Source organism: Cyclopterus lumpus, chromosome 23 (genome assembly GCF_009769545.1).
Source record: "Cyclopterus lumpus isolate fCycLum1 chromosome 23, fCycLum1.pri, whole genome shotgun sequence".
In the NCBI taxonomy this organism is placed as follows: domain Eukaryota; kingdom Metazoa; phylum Chordata; class Actinopteri; order Perciformes; family Cyclopteridae; genus Cyclopterus; species Cyclopterus lumpus.
In genome coordinates, this window is record NC_046988.1 from 17442635 (window position 1) to 17468253 (window position 25619).

General features: G+C 45.6%; 1 protein-coding gene across 1 annotated transcript in view; it reads left to right on the top strand.

Annotated features, from left to right (window-relative positions):
• Positions 1-25619, top strand: part of LOC117726540 (protein-methionine sulfoxide oxidase mical3a-like) — a 62005-nt gene that overhangs the window by 19115 nt on the left and 17271 nt on the right. Inside the window, exons 10-20 of the mRNA XM_034526869.1 lie at positions 1163-1289; positions 4125-4212; positions 4296-4443; positions 6678-6874; positions 8166-8362; positions 8465-8610; positions 12076-12181; positions 13558-13717; positions 15072-15136; positions 15224-15278; positions 15417-15645. Coding sequence (XP_034382760.1) covers positions 1163-1289; positions 4125-4212; positions 4296-4443; positions 6678-6874; positions 8166-8362; positions 8465-8610; positions 12076-12181; positions 13558-13717; positions 15072-15136; positions 15224-15278; positions 15417-15645 — 1518 coding nt within the window. The remainder of the gene's footprint in view (positions 1-1162; positions 1290-4124; positions 4213-4295; positions 4444-6677; positions 6875-8165; positions 8363-8464; positions 8611-12075; positions 12182-13557; positions 13718-15071; positions 15137-15223; positions 15279-15416; positions 15646-25619) is intronic.

The window sequence follows — 25619 nt, forward strand, 5'->3', positions numbered from 1 at the left end:
ATATTACAATGTGTACCATATTAAAATGTGTACCCGATTACAATGTGTGCCCTATTACAATGTGTATACTATTACAATGTATACATTTTTACAATGTGTACCCTATTACAATGTGTATACTATTACAATGTGTATCCTATTACAATGTGTATACTATTTGTGCATAATTCAAATGTGTACATGAATATAATGTATACTATAACAATGTTTATTACATTGTATTTAGAATTAATCTATTTATATTATCCTGTCTGTCTCTCCTCCTGTCTGTCTCTTCTCCTGTCTGTCTCTCCTTTACCTGTCTGTCTCTCCTCCTGTCTGTCTCTCCTTGACCTGTCTGTCTCTCCTCCTGCCTGTCTCTTCTCCTGTCTGTCTATCCTCCTGTCTGTCTCTCCTTGACGTGTCTGTCTCTCCTCCTGTCTGTCTCTCCTTGACCTGTCTGTCTCTCCTCCTGCCTGTCTCTTCTCCTGTCTGTCTCTCCTCCTGTCTGTCTCTCCTCCTGTCTGTCTCTTCTCCTGTCTGTCTCTTCTCCTGTCTGCCTATCCTCCTGTCTGTCTCTCCTTGACCTGTCTGTCTCTCCTCCTGCCTGTCTCTTCTCCTGTCTGTCTCTCCTCCTGTCTGTCTCTCCTCCTGTCTGTCTCTTATCCTGTCTGTCTCTCCTCCTGTCTGTCTCTCCTCATGTCTGTTTCCTCCTGTCTGTCTCTCCTCCTGTCTGTCTCCTCCTGTCTGTCTCTCCTCCTGTCTGTCTCTTCTCCTGTCTGACTCTCATTGACCTGTCTGTCTCATCCTGTCTGTCTCTCCTCCTGTCTGTCTCTTCTCCTGTCTGTCTCTCATCCTGTCTGTCTCTCCCCTTGTCTGTCTCCCCCTGTCTGTCTCTCCCTGACCTGTTTGTCTCTTCCCCTGTCTGTCTGTCACTCCTCCTGTCTGTCTCTCCCTGACCTGTCTGTCTCTCCCCGTGTCTGTCTGTCTCTCCCTGACCTGTCTGTCTCTTCTCCTGTCTGTCTGTCACTCCTCCTGTCTGTCTCTCCCTGACCTGTCTGTCTCTCCCCGTGTCTGTCTGTCTCTCCCTGACCTGTCTGTCTCTTCTCCTGTCTGTCTGTCACTCCTCCTGTCTGTCTCTCCCCCTGTCTGTCTGTCTCTCCCTGACCTGTCTGTCTCTCAGAGAGAGTCTGTACCGGGTTCTCCCTCAGACGACTCAGGAGAACCTTCAGAAGAAAATCAGTCTTTTTACAGTTGACCCGACAACCAGATACCTGAACATCAACCTGATGCTGATCACACCTGCTCAGGTAACACACGCACGCACACACACATGTAAACACACACATGTAAGCACACACACACATGTAAGCACGCACACACACACACACACACGTAAGCACACATATAAACACACACACACATGTAAGCACACACACACACACATGTACACACACGCGCACATGTAAGCACACATATAAACACACACACACACGTAAGCACACATATAAACACACACACATGTAAGCACACACACACACACACACATGTACACACACTCGCACATGTAAGCACACATATAAACACACACACACACGTAAGCACACATATAAACACACACACATGTACACACACGCGCACATGTAAGCACACAAACACACACACACACGCGTAAGCACACATAAACACACACACATGTAAGCACACACACACACACACATGTACACACACTCGCACATGTAAGCACACATATAAACACACACACACATAAGCACACTTGTAAACACACACACACACACACATGTAAGCACACATATAAACACACACACACATGTAAGCACACACACACACACACATGTACACACACACACACACGTAAGCACACATATGAACACACACACACACGTAAGCACACACACACATGTACACACACACGCACTTTTAAACACACAAACACACACACACATGTAAGCACACATACACAAACACGCACGTGTTAGCACACATAAACACACACATGTACATGTTTACATACATGTACACACACACGCACACCTACACACACACACCCACGTAAGCACACACACACATGTACACACACACGCACATTTAAACACACAAACACACACACACATGTAAGCACACATACACAAACACGCACGTGTTAGCACACATAAACACACACATGTACATGTTTACATACATGTACACACACACGCACATGTACACCTACACACACACACCCACGTAAGCACACACACACATGTACACACACACGCACATTTAAACACACAAACACACACACACACGTAAGCACACATATGAACACACACACACACACGTAAGCACACATATAAACAAACAAACACACGTAAGCACACATATGAACACACACACACACGTAAGCACACACACACATGTACACACACACGCACATTTAAACACACAAACACACACACACACGTGTTAGCACACATAAACACACACATGTACATGTTTACATACATGTACACACACACGCACATGTACACTTACACACACACCCATATAATCAATCAATCAAACCAGAATTTCAGACTCAAGGTCCAGGTATTACAAACATGAAACAATAAAATACATAATCTATAATAATAATAATATATACATAGACCTCTGAATGCCCCATAATCTATTATAATAATAATAATATATACATAGACCTCTGAATGCCTCATAATCTATTATAATAATAATATATACATAGACCTCTGAATGCCTCATAATCTATAATAATGATAATAATATATAAATAGACCTCTGAATGCCTCATAATCTATTATAATAATAATAATAATATATAAATAGACCTCTGAATGCCTCATAATCTATAATAATAATATATACATAGACCTCTGCATGCCTCATAATCTATTATAATAATAATATATACATAGACCTCTGAATGCCTCATAATCTATAATAATAATATATACATAGACCTCTGAATGCCTCATAATCTATAATAATAATAATATATACATAGACCTCTGAATGCCTCAAAATCTATAATAATGATAATATATACATAGACCTCTGAATGCCTCATAATCTATTATAATAATAATATATACATAGACCTCTGAATGCCTCATAATCTATTATAATAATAATATATAAATAGACCTCTGAATGCCTCATAATCTATAATAATAATAATAATAATATATACATAGACCTCTGAATGCCTCATAATCTATTATAATACTAATAATGATAATAATATATACATAGACCTCTGAATGCCTCATAATCTATTATAATGATAATAATATATACATAGACCTCTGAATGCCTCATAATCTATTATAATAATAATAATATATAAATAGACCTCTGAATGCCTCATAATCTATTATAATAATAAAAAATATATATACATAGACCTCTGCATGCCTCATAATCTATTATAATAATAATAATGATAATAATATATACATAGACCTCTGAATGCCTCATAATCTATTATAATAATAAAAAATATATATACATAGACCTCTGAATGCCTCATCATCCACAGCTGTACACACATATACATATATACACACATATATATATATATATATATATATATATATATATGTGTATATATGTGTGTATATAAAGTGCTAAAGTGCTACTACGGCGCTACCTTCCCTATTCAAGGTATAGTCGAAAACTTAAATGTCTCTGATAGCACTTTGTAGTTTAACACTTTAGTAGCACTTAAATGTCTCTTACTGATAGCACTTTGTAGTTTAACACTTTAGCAGCACTTAAATGACTCTTACTGATAGCACTCTGTAGTTTAACACTTTAGTAGCACTTAAATGTCTCTTACTGATAGCACTTTGTAGTTTAACACTTTAGTAGCACTTAAATGTCTCTTACTGATAGCACTTTGTAGTTTAACTTTATTGAAGAAATTGTACTTTCTCCATTCTTGTTGTTCTGAGTTTGGACTCATGGTTTAATGCACTTATTGTAAGTCGCTTTGGATAAAAGCGTCAGCTAAATGACATTAATGTATGTAATGTAATGTAATGTATTTAATGTAATGTAACCTATACACACACACACTCACACACACATACACACATATATAAAACAACGTGTGAATATTATTTCAGGTGAGACACCTGGTGGACACAGGTGAGGAGGCGGGGCTTAACAAAGACGGTGGTGACATCATCCGCCTGCCATCTCCCAGATTCCGTAGTGAGTTCCTATTTTATTATCAATAAGAGTGATTAATATGATGAACTGTGATGTGATTGGTCTCCTGTCTCCTCCTCTGATAGGTTTGTTCTCTCCGTCCAATCAGCTGCTGACTTGGTGTCAGGAGGAGACTTGTGGTTATCGTGGCGTTGCAGTCAACGACCTTACGACTTCCTGGAAGAACGGCCTTGCTCTCTGCGCCCTGATTCACCGATACCGCCCTGACCTCATGTAATAATCAATATTATTATTACATCATAATGATACCGCCCCGAAGTCATGTAAAAATCAATATTATATATTTTATTATTATTCTTATGTCATAATGATACGGCCCATAATTATTGAATATTAAGATATGTAAGGTTTGTAACTTACTCAGTTATGATTGCTTGTGTATATAAATATATATATATTTATATACGTGTATATGTATATATATATATGTATATATGGACGTGGGGGGACAGACCTTCTCCATATCTGCCCCCTCCCTCTGGAACTCTCTCCCCAAACCCATCAGAGACTGCACTGATCTTTAATTATTCAAATCACAAATCAAAACCCACCTTTTAATGTGTGATTGTTTGTTTTTGTTTTTGTTTTCTTATCAGGGTCCGAGCGACTCAGAAAGTCCCTATTTATTTGTTTTACCTGTATTTTAGCTATTCTTATTTATTTATTTTTAGCTTTTAGGATGTTTTAATTATGTGAAGTGTCTTTGAGTAGCACGAAAAGCGCTATATAAATTATTATTATTATATTATTAATAATATAATATCCCTTATTATATTATTATTACATAATTATTATTATATGTATACATGTATATATATATATATATATATATATATATATATACATATAATAATAATTATGTTATGTTAATGTTAAGTTTATTACGATGCGTCTCGCAGAAAAAACATTATAGATAATGTCTGAAGTTTTTAACTGCATTACTTCCTGTCTACCTTTCTACCTGTTTACCTTTCTACCTGTTTACCTTTCTACCTATTTACCTTTCTACCTATTTACCTTTCTACCTGTTTACCTTTCTACCTATTTACCTTTCTACCTATTTACCTTTCTACCTGTTTACCTTTCTACCTGTTTACCTTTCTACCTGTTTACCTTTCTACCTATTTACCTTTCTACCTGTTTACCTTTCTACCTGTTTACCTTTCTACCTGTTTACCTTTCTACCTGTTTACCTTTCTACCTGTTTACCTTTCTACCTATTTACCTTTCTACCTGTTTACCTTTCTACCTGTTTACCTTTCTACCTGTTTACCTTTCTACCTATTTACCTTTCTACCTGTTTACCTTTCTACCTATTTACCTTTCTACCTGTTTACCTTTCTACCTATTTACCTTTCTACCTGTTTACCTTTCTACCTATTTACCTTTCTACCTGTTTACCTTTCTACCTATTTACCTTTCTACCTGTTTACCTTTCTACCTGTCTACCGTTCTACCTGTTTACCTTTCTACCTTTCTACCTGTCTACCGTTCTACCTGTCTACCTGTTTCCTTTTCTTCCCGTCTACCTGTCTATCTTTCTACCTGTCTACCTGTCTACCTTTCTACTTGTGTATCTTTCCACCTGTCTACCTGTTTCCCTTTCTTCCCGTCTACCTGTCTACATTTCTACCTTTCTACCTTCCTACCTGTCTACTTGTCTATCTTTCCACCTGTCTACCTGTTTCCTTTTCTTCCCGTCTACCTGTCTATCTTTCTACCTGTCTACCTGTCTACCTTTCTACTTGTGTATCTTTCCACCTGTCTACCTGTTTCCCTTTCTTCCCGTCTACCTGTCTACATTTCTACCTTTCTACCTTCCTACCTGTCTACTTGTCTATCTTTCCACCTGTCTACCTGTTTCCCTTTCTTCCTGTTACCTGTATACCTGCCCCCTGTCGACCTGGCTACCTGTCTCCCTGGCTACCTGTCTCCCTTTCCACCTGTCTACCTGCCTCCCTGCCTCCCGTCTCCCTGTCTACCTGCCTCCCTGCCTCCCGTCTCCCTTACTACCTGTCTCCCTGGCTACCTGTCTCCCTTTCCACCTGTCTACCTGCCTCCCTGCCTCCCGTCTCCCTGTCTACCTGCCTCCCTGCCTCCCGTCTCCCTGTCTACCTGCCTCCCGTCTCCCTGTCTACCTGCCTCCCTGCCTCCCGTCTCCCTGTCTACCTGCCTCCCGTCTCCCTGTCTACCTGCCTCCCTGCCTCCCGTCTCCCTGGCTACCTGTCTCCCTTTCCACCTGTCTACCTTCCTCCCTGCCTCCCGTCTCCCTGTCTACCTGCCTCCCGTCTCCCTTACTACCTGTCTCCCTTTCCACCTGTCTACCTGCCTCCCTGCCTCCCGTCTCCCTGTCTACCTGCCTCCCTGCCTCCCGTCTCCCTGTCTACCTGCCTCCCTGCCTCCCGTCTCCCTGTCTACCTGTCTCCCGTCTACCTGTCTGTCCTCAGAGACTTTGACTCTCTGGACATGTCCTCAGTGGAGGACAACACTCGTCTGAGCTTCGATGTGGCCGAACGTCACTTTGGGATTTCTCCTCTGATGACGGTCGATGAGATGAATTCTGTCACAGAACCGGATGCTTTGTCCATGGTGATGTACCTGAGTCAGTTCTACCAGCTGTTGAAGGACACGCTGCCCCCTGCTGGTGAGATCAATAATCAATATAATATTAATGTACCTGAGTCAGTTCTACCAGCTGTTGAAGGACACGCTGCCCCCTGCTGGTGAGATCAATAATCAATATAATATTAATGTACCTGAGTCAGTTCTACCAGCTGTTGAAGGACACGCTGCCCCCTGCTGGTGAGATCAATAATCAATATAATATTAATGTACCTGAGTCAGTTCTACCAGCTGTTGAAGGACACGCTGCCCCCTGCTGGTGAGATCAATAATCAATATAATATTAATGTACCTGAGTCAGTTCTACCAGCTGTTGAAGGACACGCTGCCCCCTACTGGTGAGATCAATAATCAATATAATATTAATGTACCTGAGTCAGTTCTACCAGCTGTTGAAGGACACGCTGCCCCCTGCTGGTGAGATCAATAATCAATATAATATTAATGTACCTGAGTCAGTTCTACCAGCTGTTGAAGGACACGCTGCCCCCTGCTGGTGAGATCTATAATCAATATAATATTAATGTACCTGAGTCAGTTCTACCAGCTGTTGAAGGACACGCTGCCCCCTGCTGGTGAGATCAATAATCAATATAATATTAATGTACCTGAGTCAGTTCTACCAGCTGTTGAAGGACACGCTGCCCCCTGCTGGTGAGATCTATAATCAATATAATATTAATGTACCTGAGTCAGTTCTACCAGCTGTTGAAGGACACGCTGCCCCCTGCTGGTGAGATCAATAATCAATATAATATTAATGTACCTGAGTCAGTTCTACCAGCTGTTGAAGGACACGCTGCCCCCTGCTGGTGAGATCAATAATCAATATAATATTAATGTACCTGAGTCAGTTCTACCAGCTGTTGAAGGACACGCTGCCCCCTACTGGTGAGATCAATAATCAATATAATATTAATGTACCTGAGTCAGTTCTACCAGCTGTTGAAGGACACGCTGCCCCCTGCTGGTGAGATCTATAATCAATATAATATTAATGTACCTGAGTCAGTTCTACCAGCTGTTGAAGGACACGCTGCCCCCTGCTGGTGAGATCAATAATCAATATAATATTAATGTACCTGAGTCAGTTCTACCAGCTGTTGAAGGACACGCTGCCCCCTGCTGGTGAGATCAATAATCAATATGATCATTAAGAATATCATATTAATGTACCTAACTGAGTCAGGGTTAGGGTCAGTCCCCCCCTCAGACTGATAATAATTCTCATAATTTTAATATAATAAGACTCATAATTATAATGATTACAATAACTACAGTAAGACTCCTAAAGCCCTGACTTCCTGTTCCAGGTGGTCTGGGTCTCAGCGCTGACCTCAGGTCGGCCTCCCTGCTCAGTAGACTGGGACTCAGTCCGTCCAGGAAGAGGAACCCAAAGGCCCGGCGGCGGCTCCGAGTCCAGCTTCACACTTTGTCTCTTCAGGAGCAGGAAGACGCTCTGGGCCAGCGGAGGAGGACCAGCCAGGAGGTCCCTGTGGTCCCACACGAGGTCTGAAACTCATCCAGCTTCATTCTGGTCTGCTTTTTATGAACACGTCCCCGTGTGCCCTGTTTCCAGTCATGTGACCTGAACGCCGATGATGTCATCCAGGTGTACGACGAGGCCTTTGTGGGCGGGGCCGGTCGCTCCAGAGTGCGTCTGATGGCCAATCAGCTGCAGGCAAAGCTGGACGAGAGGAGCTCTTCTTCTTCTTCTTCTTCTTCTGCGGCGGCTTTACGTCGACAGGTGAGACACAAGTGATCCTCCAAGGAGATTTATGAACACTAATATTCATCATAATAACCTCCTTCCTGTCAAATATGAATTATATTTAATGTAAGGGACTCTGCAGGTGATCAGTGATTTGTTCTTAATGTATTCAACAGAAGAGTGCACATTAATAATGTTTAACTTCATGACCTTAATGCAGAACATCAGATTAAAATGACAAAGTTGTTAATAACCCTGCAGAAAAATATTAAAAAGAAAAAAACACAATTCAAGACAAATATCTAATTATTCTACAATATCTGTAATAAAAACATGTCACTTAGAACCTTTAATATGAAACTAACTGTATGGAAATAAGTATATTCATCATTATTATTATTATTATATAGACACTGATATTAATACATTAGTTTAATAATGAACTCATTAATCAATAATAAGACTGTATGTGATGCTGTGTGTGGACCAGCAGGGGGAGCTGTTGTCCATCCTCCCCCCCCCCTCTCAGGCTGGAGCTCCAGGTTATACATCGTCATGGAAACCGGTACAGACTAGTAGTCAGTAGAGTCCAGTAGAGACCAATAGAGACTGGTTGAGACCAGTAGAGCCACACTGCATACTAACACACTACATATTCAATTCAATTTATTTTCTATAGCCCAATATCACATATTACAAATTTGCCTCAGAGGGCTTTACAATCTGTACACATACGACATCCCTGAACTTTGACCTCACATCGGATCAGGAAAAACTCCCCAAAAATAACCTTTGACAGGGAAAAAAGGGAAGAAACCTTCAGGAGAGCAACAGAGGAGGATCCCTCTCCCCGGATGGACAGATGAATAGATGTCATGTGACCAGATGAACAGAGTTACAGAGTTACATAAACACATTACATGAATATGACAATGTATGAATGGAACTCCAATCCATGAAACAGAAGGAGGTAGAGAGGAGGGGGGGCGGGGCATCAGCAGGGCCAATGGGAGGCCGGCTCACCAGCATCAGACACCTCCAGGTCCAATGGACCCTATGAGACGTGAAGTCACAACGACTCCGGGGAGGAAGCAGAGTTAATAAGGTGCAATGGAGAGATGTAAATTCATCCATAAGGAGAGAGAGAAGAGGAGATAGGTGCTCAGTGTATCCTAAAACATCCCCCAGCAGCCTATAAGCCTATAGCAGCATATCAAGGGGCTGGACCAGGGCAAACCTGATTCAGCCCTAACTATAAGCACTATTAAAGAGGAAAGTCTTAAGTCTATTCTTGAATGAGGTGACTGTGTCTGCCTCCAGGACTGAAAGTGGAAGCTGGTTCCATAAAAGAGGAGCTTGATAACTGAAGGCTCTGGCTCCCATCCTACTTTTTAGGACTCTAGGAACCACAAGTAGCCCCGCATTTAGTGAGTGCAGCTCTCTAGTGGGGCAATATGGTACTACAAGCTCCTTAAGATATGATGATGCATCAACAATCAAGGCTTTGTAGGTGAGGAGAAGTATTTTAAATGTGATTCTTGATTTTACAGGGAGCCAGTGCAGAGCAGCTAATACAGGAGTCATGTGATCTCTTTTCTTAGTTTTTGTGAGTACACGAGCTGCAGCATTCTGGATCAACTGGAGGGACTTAAGAGACTTATTAGAGCAGCCTGATAATAAGGAGTTGCAGTAATCTAGTCTGGAAGTAACAAACGCGTGAACCAGCTTTTCTGCATCTTTTTGGGACAAGATGAGCCTGATTTTTGAAATGTTACGTAGATGAAAAAATGCAGTCCTTGAGATTTGCTTAACGTGGGAGTTAAAGGACAAGTCTGGGTCAAAGATAACTAGAGATTCTTTACAGTGGTGTTGGATGCCAGGGCAATGCCATCTACAGAAACCACATCACCAGATAATTGATCTCTGAGGTGTTCAGGGCCAGTAAATAACTTCAGTTTTGTCTGAGTTTAACATCAGGAAGTTGCAGGTCATCCATGTTTTTATGTCTTTAAGACATTCTTGAATTTTAGCAGCTGGTTGGTCTCCTCTGGTTTGATCCATAGATATAATTGAGTATCGTCTGCATAGCAATGAAAGTTTATGCAGTGTTTCCTGATAATATTGCCCAAAGGAAGCATAGTACTAAAGTACTGCATACTAACACACTACATACTAAAGTACTGCATACTAACACACTACATACTAAAGTACTGCATACTAACACACTACATACTAAAGTACTGCATACTAACACAATACATACTAAAGTACTGTATACTAACACACTACATACTAAAGTACTGCATACTAACACACTACATACTAAAGTACTGCATACTAACACACTACATACTAAAGTACTGCATACTAACACACTACATACTAAAGTACTGTATACTAACACAATACATACTAAAGTACTGCATACTAACACAATACATACTAAAGTACTGTATACTAACACAATACATACTAAAGTACTGCATACTAACACATTACATACTAAAGTACTGTATACTAACACACTACATACTAAAGTACTGCATACTAACACAATACATACTAAAGTACTGTATACTAACACAGTGTACAGTGTAGAAGTACCAGTCCATAGCAGTACTACAGTAGCTTTAGAGCAGTACTACTGCAGTCCATAGCAGTACTACAGTAGCTTTAGAGTAGTACTACTGCAGTCCATAGCAGTACTACAGTAGCTTTAGAGTAGTACTACTGCAGTCCATAGCAGTACTACAGTAGCTTTAGAGCAGTACTACTGCAGTCCATAGCAGTACTACAGTAGCTTTAGAGTAGTACTACTGCAGTCCATAGCAGTACTACAGTAGCTTTAGAGTAGTACTACTGCAGTCCATAGCAGTACTACAGTAGCTTTAGAGTAGTACTACTGCAGTCCATAGCAGTACTACAGTAGCTTTAGAGCAGTACTACTGCAGTCCATAGCAGTACTACAGTAGCTTTAGAGTAGTACTACTGCAGTCCATAGCAGTACTACAGTAGCTTTAGAGTAGTACTACTGCAGTCCATAGCAGTACTACAGTAGCTTTAGAGCTGTACTACTGCAGTCCATAGCAGTACTACAGTAGCTTTAGAGTAGTACTACTGCAGTCCATAGCAGTACTACAGTAGCTTTAGAGTAGTACTACTGCAGTCCATAGCAGTACTACAGTAGCTTTAGAGTAGTACTACTGCAGTCCATAGCAGTACTACAGTAGCTTTAGAGCAGTACTACTGCAGTCCATAGCAGTACTACAGTAGCTTTAGAGTAGTACTACTGCAGTCCATAGCAGTACTACAGTAGCTTTAGAGCAGTACTACTGCAGTCCATAGCAGTACTACAGTAGCTTTAGAGCAGTACTACTGCAGTCCATAGCAGTACTACAGTAGCTTTAGAGCAGTACTACTGCAGTCCATAGCAGTACTACAGTAGCTTTAGAGCAGTACTACTGCAGTATTTAGTACTAACTGTCTTCCTGTCTGTCTCTGTGGACACGCCTCCTTCAGAGGAAGCGGACTCTTCAACAGGAACAGATGAGTTTCCGATTCAAAGAGAAGATCAAGCCGCAGACCGAGGGGCAGGTACAGCGCTGCAGTGCATTCTGGGTACTCATGTGAACTGTGACTTTAAGAAGCTCCCTCCAAATAAATAAGGAGTCAGCAGTTGTTTTGTCCTCCGGCTCGGTCTAATTCCTGAAGCTGGTTCATGTGATCAATGTGCAGATCAATAACAAACAGGCTCCACATGCAGCACATGAATGGTTCCTATTGAGGAGAGCAGAGCTGAATCCAGATCAGCCAGCAGCTGGACTTGCCCTCTGTCAGCTGACACCACAATCATTGATCCTATTGATCATGTATTGATTCTGACTAAAGATTAGTTCATGTGAAACGTCCAAATACATAAAGACATCTCACTCCTCCTCGTTTACCTGGAACCTTTTGGAGCTGACCTGTCTGTCTGTCTGTCTGACCCGTGACTGTCTGTCTGACCCGTGACTGTCTGTCTGATCAGTACCTGTCTGTCTGACCCGTGACTGTCTGTCTGATCAGTACCTGTCTGTCTGACCCGTGCCTCTCTGTCTGACCCGTGCCTGTCTGTCTGATCAGTACCTGTCTGTCTGATCAGTACCTGTCTGTCTGACCCGTGCCTCTCTGTCTGACCCGTGACTGTCTGTCTGATCAGTACCTGTCTGTCTGACCCGTGCCTCTCTGTCTGACCCGTGCCTGTCTGTCTGACCCGTACCTGTCTGTCTGATCAGTACCTGTCTGTCTGACCCATGCCTCTCTGTCTGATCCGTACCTGTCTGTCTGACCCGTGACTGTCTGTCTGATCAGTACCTGTCTGTCTGATCAGTACCTGTCTGTCTGACCCGTGCCTCTCTGTCTGACCCGTGCCTGTCTGTCTGACCCGTACCTGTCTGTCTGATCAGTACCTGTCTGTCTGATCAGTACCTGTCTGTCTGACCCATGCCTCTCTGTCTGATCCGTACCTGTCTGTCTGACCCGTGACTGTCTGTCTGACCCGTGACTGTCTGTCTGATCAGTACCTGTCTGTCTGACCCGTGCCTCTCTGTCTGACCCGTGCCTGTCTGTCTGACCCGTACCTGTCTGTCTGATCAGTACCTGTCTGTCTGACCCGTGCCTGTCTGTCTGACCCGTACCTGTCTGTCTGACCCGTGCCTGTCTGTCTGACCCTTACCTGTCTGTCTGACCCGTGACTGTCTGTCTGACCCGTGACTGTCTGTCTGATCAGTACCTGTCTGTCTGATCAGTACCTGTCTGTCTGACCCGTGCCTCTCTGTCTGACCCGTGCCTGTCTGTCTGACCTGTACCTGTCTGTCTGATCAGTACCTGTCTGTCTGATCAGTACCTGTCTGTCTGACCCGTGCCTGTCTGTCTGACCCGTACCTGTCTGTCTGACCCGTGCCTGTCTGTCTGACCCTTACCTGTCTGTCTGACCCGTGCCTGTCTGTCTTCAGGCCCCAGGCTGCAGTGACGTGTGCTTCTTCTGCCAGAAGAGAGTTTATGTGATGGAGCGTTTGAGTGCAGAGAGTTTGTTCTTCCATCGCAGTTGTTTCCAGTGTTCCTCCTGCAGCAGCTCCCTGAGGCCGGCGGCGTACGCCTTCGACCGGCCCCTCCGTGAGTCCTTAGGACCTTCATTATCATTATTATCAATATCATTATTATCACTGGAACCTTTCACTGGCATTATTATCCTCATATATATTTAAAATGTATATTATTATCCTCAAAGATCTCTCCTTTAAGTCAAACACTTTGCTCACATATCAATTCCAATATATATTTGTTTTTATATATCTACATCAGTGTAATCCTTGAGCAGAAGCCTGAGGGTCATGAACTCATGACTCTTCTGTTCATACCACATAACACCTCTTTATGTACATCGCTGTGCTCCAATTCAAGTATTACAACTGTTTATTTATTTTGGGAAATCACGGCTCCAAATTCCATATGAATTATTTTCCTGAGGGATGAAAGCAAGTGTTTGCAGAATCTCTGAGCTTTCTGTCCTTTGTCTCCCCTTAAATGGTTTCATGGGGAGTTTTTCCTGATCCGATGTGAGGTCAAAGGTCAGAGGATGTCGTATGTGTACAGATTGTAAAGCCCTCTGAGGGAATTTGGGATTTTGGGCTCTACAAAATAAATGTATTGAATTTATGTAACAGTAGAAACTCATCTGAGATGTTAACTGGATATTGTTAACTGGATATTGTTAACTGGATATTGTTAACTGCATATTGTTAACTGGATATTGTTAACTGGATATTGTTAACTGGATATTGTTAACTGGATATTGTTAACTGGATATTGTTAACTGGATATTGTTAACTGGATATTGTTAACTGCATATTGTTAACTGGATATTGTTAACTGCATATTGTTAACTGGATATTGTTAACTGCATATTGTTAACTGCATATTGTTAACTGGATATTGTTAACTGCATATTGTTAACTGGATATTGTTAACTGGATATTATTAACTGGATATTGTTAACTGCATATTGTTAACTGGATATTGTTAACTGGATATTGTTAACTGGATATTGTTAACTGCATATTGTTAACTGGATATTGTTAACTGGATATTGTTAACTGGATATTGTTAACTGGATATTGTTAACTGCATATTGTTAAAGAATCAAGAAAACATTTGTAACATTGTTTTAAATAAAGCAGATCTTTAGTGTTATGTTAATTATACATAATATACATGTTTGGGCTCAAGCCAACAGTCTGTTAGTTTGGTGTCTCGGTACTTTCTATGTTTCTAGAAGATGTATGCAAGCCATGTAATGCTAAAACAAGCCTGTGTGTGTCTGCAGTGTATTACACACTACACAATAGCTGGACTTGTTGGCTGGGCGAACTCTCCCAGCAGCCAATCGGAGCGGTCACATGACCAGTTTGAATGTTGGGATAAAAACAGGAAGAAGTTCAGTTCCTGATGTTTCTTCTTCTGCTGTCAGGGAGGTTCTACTGTCTCCAGCACTACGACTCGAGGAGCAGAGTGACTTCACACCGAGCCTCCAGCGTAAGAACTCCTTCTGTCTCATTGAGGTTCAAAGACATTAAGCCATCAATCACCTGATAAGAACCAGTGTGTATGTTTTCTCCACAGGCGTCTCTGGATTCAGCTCCTTCAGCATCCTCTGCAGACTCTCTGATCTCCTCAGGTGAGCTGGGTTCACCTGCGATCAGCTTTCATCCCGCTTCACACCGAGCATGCTTCTTAAATCGCTGTGGGCTTTAGTGTGTGTGTGTTTGTGTGTGTGTCTGTGTGTGTGTGTGTGGCTGCGCTGCTGTGTCGCCAGTGGTTTCTGTGGTGATGGGGGCGACGCCGGAGAGGATGGACCTGCAGAAATCCCACCGGAGCTCAACAAAGCTGCTCGAGGAGCCAGAGGAGGTCTCTGAGGAGCCCGAGGAGGTATCTGAGGAGCCTGAGGAGGTCCCTGAGGAGCCCGAGGAGATCGAGGAGGTCCCTGAAGCGATGCTAAACCGCTTCAACCTCAGCATGGACGAGAAGGACCAGCACAGATCCAGGTCTCAGTCTGCTCTGTGTCGCTGTCCAGACTCCACATCTCTATTCAGTTTTTTCACATTTAGTAAATTGAATCATTCCCAAAACTCTCCACACACATTGAGAAATAGTTTTCAACATAAATGGCACGTTGCTTTTTGTATGGAAGGTCATTAGCGCCAAAAGAAGATAAACAAAGTATACATGAACTTTAAAAGACAAAACATAGTAAATAGACTTTTTATTCAGAAAGTGTTTTTACTGTAAAATGTATGACTTTAGATTGAAAGTATTATATGCAAGAATTTCAACAACAAAAGTGAGTGTAGGGATGAGTCATATAGTGGAGGGTAGGGTGTAGGAGTGAGTCATGTAGTGGAGGGTAGGGTGTAGGAGTGAATCATGTAGTGGAGGGTAGAGTGCAGGAGTGAATCATGTAGTGGAGGGTACGGTGCAGGAGTGAGTCATGTAGTGGAGGGTAGAGTGCAGGAGTGAATCATGTAGTGGAGGGTACGGTGCAGGAGTGAGTCATGTAGTGGAGGGTAGGGTGTAGGAGTGAGTCATGTAGTGGAGGGTAGAGTGCAGGAGTGAGTCATGTAGTGGAGGGTAGGGTGCAGGAGTGAGTCATGTAGTGGAATGTAGGGTGCAGGAGTGAGCCATATACAGTAGTGGAGGGTAGGGTGCAGGAGTGAGTCATGTAGTGGAATGTAGGGTGCAGGAGTGAGCCATATACAGTAGTGGAGGGTAGAGTGCAGGAGTGAGTCATGTAGTGGAGGGTAGGGTGTAGGAGTGAATCATGTAGTGGAGGGTAGAGTGCAGGAGTGAGTCATGTAGTAGAAGGTAGGGTGCAGGAGTGAGCCATATACAGTAGTGGAGGGTAGAGTGCAGGAGTGAGTCATGTAGTGGAGGGTAGGGTGTAGGAGTGAGTCATGTAGTGGAGGGTAGGGTGTAGGAGTGAGTCATGTAGTGGAGGGTATGGTGTAGGAGTGAGTCATGTAGTGGAGGGTAGCGTATAGGAGTGAGTCATGTAGTGGAGGGTAGGGTATAGGAGTGAGTCATGTAGTGGAGGGTAGGGTGTAGGAGTGAGTCATGTAGTGGAGGGTAGGGTGTAGGAGTGAGTCATGTAGTGGAGGGTAGCGTATAGGAGTGAGTCATGTAGTGGAGGGTAGGGTGTAGGAGTGAATCATGTAGTGGAGGGTAGGGTGTAGGAGTGAGTCATGTAGTGGAGGGTAGGGTGTAGGAGTGAATCATGTAGTGGAGGGTAGGGTGTAGGAGTGAATCATGTAGTGGAGGGTAGGGTGTAGGAGTGAATCATGTAGTGGAGGGTAGGGTGTAGGAGTGAGTCATGTAGTGGAGGGTAGGGTGTAGGAGTGAGTCATGTAGTGGAGGGTAGAGTGCAGGAGTGAGTCATGTAGTGGAGGGTAGAGTGCAGGAGTGAATCATGTAGTGGAGGGTAGAGTGCAGGAGTGAGTCATGTAGTGGAGGGTAGGGTGTAGGAGTGAGTCATGTAGTGGAGGGTAGAGTGCAGGAGTGAATCATGTAGTGGAGGGTAGGGTGTAGGAGTGAATCATGTAGTGGAGGGTAGGGTGTAGGAGTGAGTCATGTAGTGGAGGGTAGGGTGTAGGAGTGAGTCATGTAGTGGAGGGTAGAGTGCAGGAGTGAATCATGTAGTGGAGGGTAGGGTGTAGGAGTGAATCATGTAGTGGAGGGTAGGGTGTAGGAGTGAATCATGTAGTGGAGGGTACGGTGCAGGAGTGAGTCATGTAGTGGAGGGTAGGGTGTAGGAGTGAGTCATGTAGTGGAGGGTAGAGTGCAGGAGTGAATCATGTAGTGGAGGGTAGGGTGTAGGAGTGAATCATGTAGTGGAGGGTAGAGTGCAGGAGTGAATCATGTAGTGGAGGGTAGAGTGCAGGAGTGAATCATGTAGTGGAGGGTACGGTGCAGGAGTGAGTCATGTAGTGGAGGGTAGGGTGTAGGAGTGAGTCATGTAGTGGAGGGTAGAGTGCAGGAGTGAGTCATGTAGTGGAGGGTAGGGTGCAGGAGTGAGTCATGTAGTGGAAGGTAGGGTGCAGGAGTGAGCCATATACAGTAGTGGAGGGTAGAGTGCAGGAGTGAGTCATGTAGTGGAGGGTAGGGTGTAGGAGTGAATCATGTAGTGGAGGGTAGAGTGCAGGAGTGAGTCATGTAGTAGAAGGTAGGGTGCAGGAGTGAGCCATATACAGTAGTGGAGGGTAGAGTGCAGGAGTGAGTCATGTAGTGGAGGGTAGGGTGTAGGGATGAGTCATATAGTGGAGGGTAGAGTGTAGGAGTGAGTCATGTAGTGGAGGGTAGAGTGCAGGAGTGAGTCATGTAGTAGAAGGTAGGGTGCAGGAGTGAGCCATATACAGTAGTGGAGGGTAGGGTGTAGGAGTGAGTCATGTAGTGGAGGGTAGGGTGTAGGAGTGAATCATGTAGTGGAGGGTAGGGTATAGGAGTGAATCATGTAGTGGAGGGTAGGGTGTAGGAGTGAGTCATGTAGTGGAGGGTAGGGTGTAGGAGTGAGTCATGTAGTGGAGGGTAGAGTGCAGGAGTGAATCATGTAGTGGAGGGTAGGGTGTAGGAGTGAATCATGTAGTGGAGGGTAGAGTGCAGGAGTGAATCATGTAGTGGAGGGTAGGGTGTAGGAGTGAGTCATGTAGTGGAGGGTAGGGTGTAGGAGTGAGTCATGTAGTGGAGGGTAGGGTGTAGGAGTGAGTCATGTAGTGGAGGGTAGGGTGTAGGAGTGAGTCATGTAGTGGAGGGTAGAGTGCAGGAGTGAATCATGTAGTGGAGGGTACGGTGCAGGAGTGAGTCATGTAGTGGAGGGTAGGGTGTAGGAGTGAGTCATGTAGTGGAGGGTAGAGTGCAGGAGTGAGTCATGTAGTGGAGGGTAGGGTGCAGGAGTGAGTCATGTAGTGGAAGGTAGGGTGCAGGAGTGAGCCATATACTGTAGTGGAGGGTAGAGTGCAGGAGTGAGTCATGTAGTGGAGGGTAGGGTGTAGGAGTGAATCATGTAGTGGAGGGTAGAGTGCAGGAGTGAGTCATGTAGTAGAAGGTAGGGTGCAGGAGTGAGCCATATACAGTAGTGGAGGGTAGAGTGCAGGAGTGAGTCATGTAGTGGAGGGTAGGGTGTAGGGATGAGTCATATAGTGGAGGGTAGAGTGTAGGAGTGAGTCATGTAGTGGAGGGTAGAGTGCAGGAGTGAGTCATGTAGTAGAAGGTAGGGTGCAGGAGTGAGCCGTATACAGTAGTGGAGGGTAGGGTGTAGGAGTGAGTCATGTAGTGGAGGGTAGGGTGTAGGAGTGAATCATGTAGTGGAGGGTAGGGTATAGGAGTGAATCATGTAGTGGAGGGTAGGGTATAGGAGTGAGTCATGTAGTGGAGGGTAGGGTGTAGGAGTGAGTCATGTAGTGGAGGGTAGAGTGCAGGAGTGAATCATGTAGTGGAGGGTAGGGTGTAGGAGTGAATCATGTAGTGGAGGGTAGAGTGCAGGAGTGAATCATGTAGTGGAGGGTAGGGTATAGGAGTGAGTCATGTAGTGGAGGGTAGGGTGTAGGAGTGAGTCATGTAGTGGAGGGTAGGGTATAGGAGTGAGTCATGTAGTGGAGGGTAGGGTGTAGGAGTGAGTCATGTAGTGGAGGGTAGAGTGCAGGAGTGAATCATGTAGTGGAGGGTACGGTGCAGGAGTGAGTCATGTAGTGGAGGGTAGGGTGTAGGAGTGAGTCATGTAGTGGAGGGTAGAGTGCAGGAGTGAGTCATGTAGTGGAGGGTAGGGTGCAGGAGTGAGTCATGTAGTGGAAGGTAGGGTGCAGGAGTGAGCCATATACAGTAGTGGAGGGTAGAGTGCAGGAGTGAGTCATGTAGTGGAGGGTAGGGTGTAGGAGTGAATCATGTAGTGGAGGGTAGAGTGCAGGAGTGAGTCATGTAGTAGAAGGTAGGGTGCAGGAGTGAGCCATATACAGTAGTGGAGGGTAGAGTGCAGGAGTGAGTCATGTAGTGGAGGGTAGGGTGTAGGGATGAGTCATATAGTGGAGGGTAGAGTGTAGGAGTGAGTCATGTAGTGGAGGGTAGAGTGCAGGAGTGTGTCATGTAGTAGAAGGTAGGGTGCAGGAGTGAGCCATATACAGTAGTGGAGGGTAGGGTGTAGGAGTGAGTCATGTAGTGGAGGGTAGGGTGTAGGAGTGAATCATGTAGTGGAGGGTAGGGTATAGGAGTGAATCATGTAGTGGAGGGTAGGGTATAGGAGTGAGTCATGTAGTGGAGGGTAGGGTGTAGGAGTGAGTCATGTAGTGGAGGGTAGAGTGCAGGAGTGAATCATGTAGTGGAGGGTAGGGTGTAGGAGTGAATCATGTAGTGGAGGGTAGAGTGCAGGAGTGAATCATGTAGTGGAGGGTAGGGTATAGGAGTGAGTCATGTAGTGGAGGGTAGGGTGTAGGAGTGAGTCATGTAGTGGAGGGTAGGGTATAGGAGTGAGTCATGTAGTGGAGGGTAGGGTGTAGGAGTGAGTCATGTAGTGGAGGGTAGAGTGCAGGAGTGAATCATGTAGTGGAGGGTAGGGTGTAGGAGTGAATCATGTAGTGGAGGGTAGGGTGTAGGAGTGAGTCATGTAGTGGAGGGTAGGGTGTAGGAGTGAGTCATGTAGTGGAGGGTAGAGTGCAGGAGTGAATCATGTAGTGGAGGGTAGGGTGTAGGAGTGAATCATGTAGTGGAGGGTAGGGTGTAGGAGTGAATCATGTAGTGGAGGGTACGGTGCAGGAGTGAGTCATGTAGTGGAGGGTAGGGTGTAGGAGTGAGTCATGTAGTGGAGGGTAGAGTGCAGGAGTGAATCATGTAGTGGAGGGTAGGGTGTAGGAGTGAATCATGTAGTGGAGGGTAGAGTGCAGGAGTGAATCATGTAGTGGAGGGTAGAGTGCAGGAGTGAATCATGTAGTGGAGGGTACGGTGCAGGAGTGAGTCATGTAGTGGAGGGTAGGGTGTAGGAGTGAGTCATGTAGTGGAGGGTAGAGTGCAGGAGTGAGTCATGTAGTGGAGGGTAGGGTGCAGGAGTGAGTCATGTAGTGGAAGGTAGGGTGCAGGAGTGAGCCATATACAGTAGTGGAGGGTAGAGTGCAGGAGTGAGTCATGTAGTGGAGGGTAGGGTGTAGGAGTGAATCATGTAGTGGAGGGTAGAGTGCAGGAGTGAGTCATGTAGTAGAAGGTAGGGTGCAGGAGTGAGCCATATACAGTAGTGGAGGGTAGAGTGCAGGAGTGAGTCATGTAGTGGAGGGTAGGGTGTAGGGATGAGTCATATAGTGGAGGGTAGAGTGTAGGAGTGAGTCATGTAGTGGAGGGTAGAGTGCAGGAGTGAGTCATGTAGTAGAAGGTAGGGTGCAGGAGTGAGCCATATACAGTAGTGGAGGGTAGGGTGTAGGAGTGAGTCATGTAGTGGAGGGTAGAGTGCAGGAGTGAATCATGTAGTGGAGGGTAGGGTGTAGGAGTGAATCATGTAGTGGAGGGTAGGGTATAGGAGTGAGTCATGTAGTGGAGGGTAGGGTGTAGGAGTGAGTCATGTAGTGGAGGGTAGAGTGCAGGAGTGAATCATGTAGTGGAGGGTAGGGTGTAGGAGTGAATCATGTAGTGGAGGGTAGAGTGCAGGAGTGAATCATGTAGTGGAGGGTAGGGTGTAGGAGTGAGTCATGTAGTGGAGGGTAGGGTGTAGGAGTGAGTCATGTAGTGGAGGGTAGGGTATAGGAGTGAGTCATGTAGTGGAGGGTAGGGTGTAGGAGTGAGTCATGTAGTGGAGGGTAGAGTGCAGGAGTGAATCATGTAGTGGAGGGTAGGGTGCAGGAGTGAGTCATGTAGTGGAGGGTAGGGTGTAGGAGTGAGTCATGTAGTGGAGGGTAGAGTGCAGGAGTGAGTCATGTAGTGGAGGGTAGGGTGCAGGAGTGAGTCATGTAGTGGAAGGTAGGGTGCAGGAGTGAGCCATATACTGTAGTGGAGGGTAGAGTGCAGGAGTGAGTCATGTAGTGGAGGGTAGGGTGTAGGAGTGAATCATGTAGTGGAGGGTAGAGTGCAGGAGTGAGTCATGTAGTAGAAGGTAGGGTGCAGGAGTGAGCCATATACAGTAGTGGAGGGTAGAGTGCAGGAGTGAGTCATGTAGTGGAGGGTAGGGTGTAGGGATGAGTCATATAGTGGAGGGTAGAGTGTAGGAGTGAGTCATGTAGTGGAGGGTAGAGTGCAGGAGTGAGTCATGTAGTAGAAGGTAGGGTGCAGGAGTGAGCCGTATACAGTAGTGGAGGGTAGGGTGTAGGAGTGAGTCATGTAGTGGAGGGTAGGGTGTAGGAGTGAATCATGTAGTGGAGGGTAGGGTATAGGAGTGAATCATGTAGTGGAGGGTAGGGTATAGGAGTGAGTCATGTAGTGGAGGGTAGGGTGTAGGAGTGAGTCATGTAGTGGAGGGTAGAGTGCAGGAGTGAATCATGTAGTGGAGGGTAGGGTGTAGGAGTGAATCATGTAGTGGAGGGTAGAGTGCAGGAGTGAATCATGTAGTGGAGGGTAGGGTATAGGAGTGAGTCATGTAGTGGAGGGTAGGGTGTAGGAGTGAGTCATGTAGTGGAGGGTAGGGTATAGGAGTGAGTCATGTAGTGGAGGGTAGGGTGTAGGAGTGAGTCATGTAGTGGAGGGTAGAGTGCAGGAGTGAATCATGTAGTGGAGGGTACGGTGCAGGAGTGAGTCATGTAGTGGAGGGTAGGGTGTATGAGTGAGTCATGTAGTGGAGGGTAGAGTGCAGGAGTGAGTCATGTAGTGGAGGGTAGGGTGCAGGAGTGAGTCATGTAGTGGAAGGTAGGGTGCAGGAGTGAGCCATATACAGTAGTGGAGGGTAGAGTGCAGGAGTGAGTCATGTAGTGGAGGGTAGGGTGTAGGAGTGAATCATGTAGTGGAGGGTAGAGTGCAGGAGTGAGTCATGTAGTAGAAGGTAGGGTGCAGGAGTGAGCCATATACAGTAGTGGAGGGTAGAGTGCAGGAGTGAGTCATGTAGTGGAGGGTAGGGTGTAGGGATGAGTCATATAGTGGAGGGTAGAGTGTAGGAGTGAGTCATGTAGTGGAGGGTAGAGTGCAGGAGTGTGTCATGTAGTAGAAGGTAGGGTGCAGGAGTGAGCCATATACAGTAGTGGAGGGTAGGGTGTAGGAGTGAGTCATGTAGTGGAGGGTAGGGTGTAGGAGTGAATCATGTAGTGGAGGGTAGGGTATAGGAGTGAATCATGTAGTGGAGGGTAGGGTATAGGAGTGAGTCATGTAGTGGAGGGTAGGGTGTAGGAGTGAGTCATGTAGTGGAGGGTAGAGTGCAGGAGTGAATCATGTAGTGGAGGGTAGGGTGTAGGAGTGAATCATGTAGTGGAGGGTAGAGTGCAGGAGTGAATCATGTAGTGGAGGGTAGGGTATAGGAGTGAGTCATGTAGTGGAGGGTAGGGTGTAGGAGTGAGTCATGTAGTGGAGGGTAGGGTATAGGAGTGAGTCATGTAGTGGAGGGTAGGGTGTAGGAGTGAGTCATGTAGTGGAGGGTAGAGTGCAGGAGTGAATCATGTAGTGGAGGGTAGGGTGTAGGAGTGAATCATGTAGTGGAGGGTAGAGTGCAGGAGTGAATCATGTAGTGGAGGGTAGAGTGCAGGAGTGAATCATGTAGTGGAGGGTAGAGTGCAGGAGTGAATCATGTAGTGGTGGGTACGGTGCAGGAGTGAGTCATGTAGTGGAGGGTAGGGTGTAGGAGTGAGTCATGTAGTGGAGGGTAGGGTGTAGGAGTGAATCATGTAGTGGAGGGTAGAGTGCAGGAGTGAATCATGTAGTGGAGGGTACGGTGCAGGAGTGAGTCATGTAGTGGAGGGTAGGGTGTAGGAGTGAGTCATGTAGTGGAGGGTAGAGTGCAGGAGTGAATCATGTAGTGGAGGGTAGGGTGTAGGAGTGAATCATGTAGTGGAGGGTAGAGTGCAGGAGTGAGTCATGTAGTGGAGGGTAGGGTGTAGGAGTGAGTCATGTAGTGGAAGGTAGAGTGCAGGAGTGAATCATGTAGTGGAGGGTACGGTGCAGGAGTGAGTCATGTAGTGGAGGGTAGGGTGTAGGAGTGAGTCATGTAGTGGAGGGTAGAGTGCAGGAGTGAGTCATGTAGTGGAGGGTAGGGTGCAGGAGTGAGTCATGTAGTGGAAGGTAGGGTGCAGGAGTGAGCCATATACAGTAGTGGAGGGTAGAGTGCAGGAGTGAGTCATGTAGTGGAGGGTAGGGTGTAGGAGTGAATCATGTAGTGGAGGGTAGAGTGCAGGAGTGAGTCATGTAGTAGAAGGTAGGGTGCAGGAGTGAGCCATATACAGTAGTGGAGGGTAGAGTGCAGGAGTGAGTCATGTAGTGGAGGGTAGGGTGTAGGGATGAGTCATATAGTGGAGGGTAGAGTGTAGGAGTTAGTCATGTAGTGGAGGGTAGAGTGCAGGAGTGAGTCATGTAGTGGAGGGTAGGGTGTAGGAGTGAGTCATGTAGTGGAGGGTAGGGTGTAGGAATGAGTCATGTAGTGGAGGGTAGGGTGTAGGAGTGAGTCATGTATTGGAGGGTAGGGTGTAGGAGTGAGTCATGTAGTGGAGGGTAGGGTGTAGGAGTGAATCATGTAGTGGACGGTAGGGTGTAGGAGTGAATCATGTAGTGGAGGGTAGGGTGTAGGAGTGAATCATGTAGTGGAGGGTAGGGTGTAGGAGTGAGTCATGTAGTGGAGGGTAGGGTGTAGGAGTGAGTCATGTAGTGGAGGGTAGAGTGCAGGAGTGAGTCATGTAGTGGAGGGTAGAGTGCAGGAGTGAGTCATGTAGTGGAGGGTAGAGTGCAGGAGTGAATCATGTAGTGGAGGGTAGAGTGCAGGAGTGAGTCATGTAGTGGAGGGTAGGGTGTAGGAGTGAGTCATGTAGTGGAGGGTAGAGTGCAGGAGTGAATCATGTAGTGGAGGGTAGGGTGTAGGAGTGAATCATGTAGTGGAGGGTAGAGTGCAGGAGTGAATCATGTAGTGGAAGGTAGGGTGCAGGAGTGAGCCATATACAGTAGTGGAGGGTAGAGTGCAGGAGTGAGTCATGTAGTGGAGGGTAGGGTGTAGGAGTGAATCATGTAGTGGAGGGTAGAGTGCAGGAGTGAGTCATGTAGTAGAAGGTAGGGTGCAGGAGTGAGCCATATACAGTAGTGGAGGGTAGAGTGCAGGAGTGAGTCATGTAGTGGAGGGTAGGGTGTAGGGATGAGTCATATAGTGGAGGGTAGAGTGTAGGAGTTAGTCATGTAGTGGAGGGTAGAGTGCAGGAGTGAGTCATGTAGTGGAGGGTAGGGTGTAGGAGTGAGTCATGTAGTGGAGGGTAGGGTGTAGGAATGAGTCATGTAGTGGAGGGTAGGGTGTAGGAGTGAGTCATGTATTGGAGGGTAGGGTGTAGGAGTGAGTCATGTAGTGGAGGGTAGGGTGTAGGAGTGAATCATGTAGTGGACGGTAGGGTGTAGGAGTGAATCATGTAGTGGAGGGTAGGGTGTAGGAGTGAATCATGTAGTGGAGGGTAGGGTGTAGGAGTGAGTCATGTAGTGGAGGGTAGGGTGTAGGAGTGAGTCATGTAGTGGAGGGTAGAGTGCAGGAGTGAGTCATGTAGTGGAGGGTAGAGTGCAGGAGTGAATCATGTAGTGGAGGGTAGAGTGCAGGAGTGAGTCATGTAGTGGAGGGTAGGGTGTAGGAGTGAGTCATGTAGTGGAGGGTAGAGTGCAGGAGTGAATCATGTAGTGGAGGGTAGGGTGTAGGAGTGAATCATGTAGTGGAGGGTAGAGTGCAGGAGTGAATCATGTAGTGGAGGGTACGGTGCAGAAGTGAGTCATGTAGTGGAGGGTAGGGTGTAGGAGTGAATCATGTAGTGGAGGGTAGAGTGCAGGAGTGTGTCATGTAGTAGAAGGTAGGGTGCAGGAGTGAGCCATATACAGTAGTGGAGGGTAGGGTGCAGGA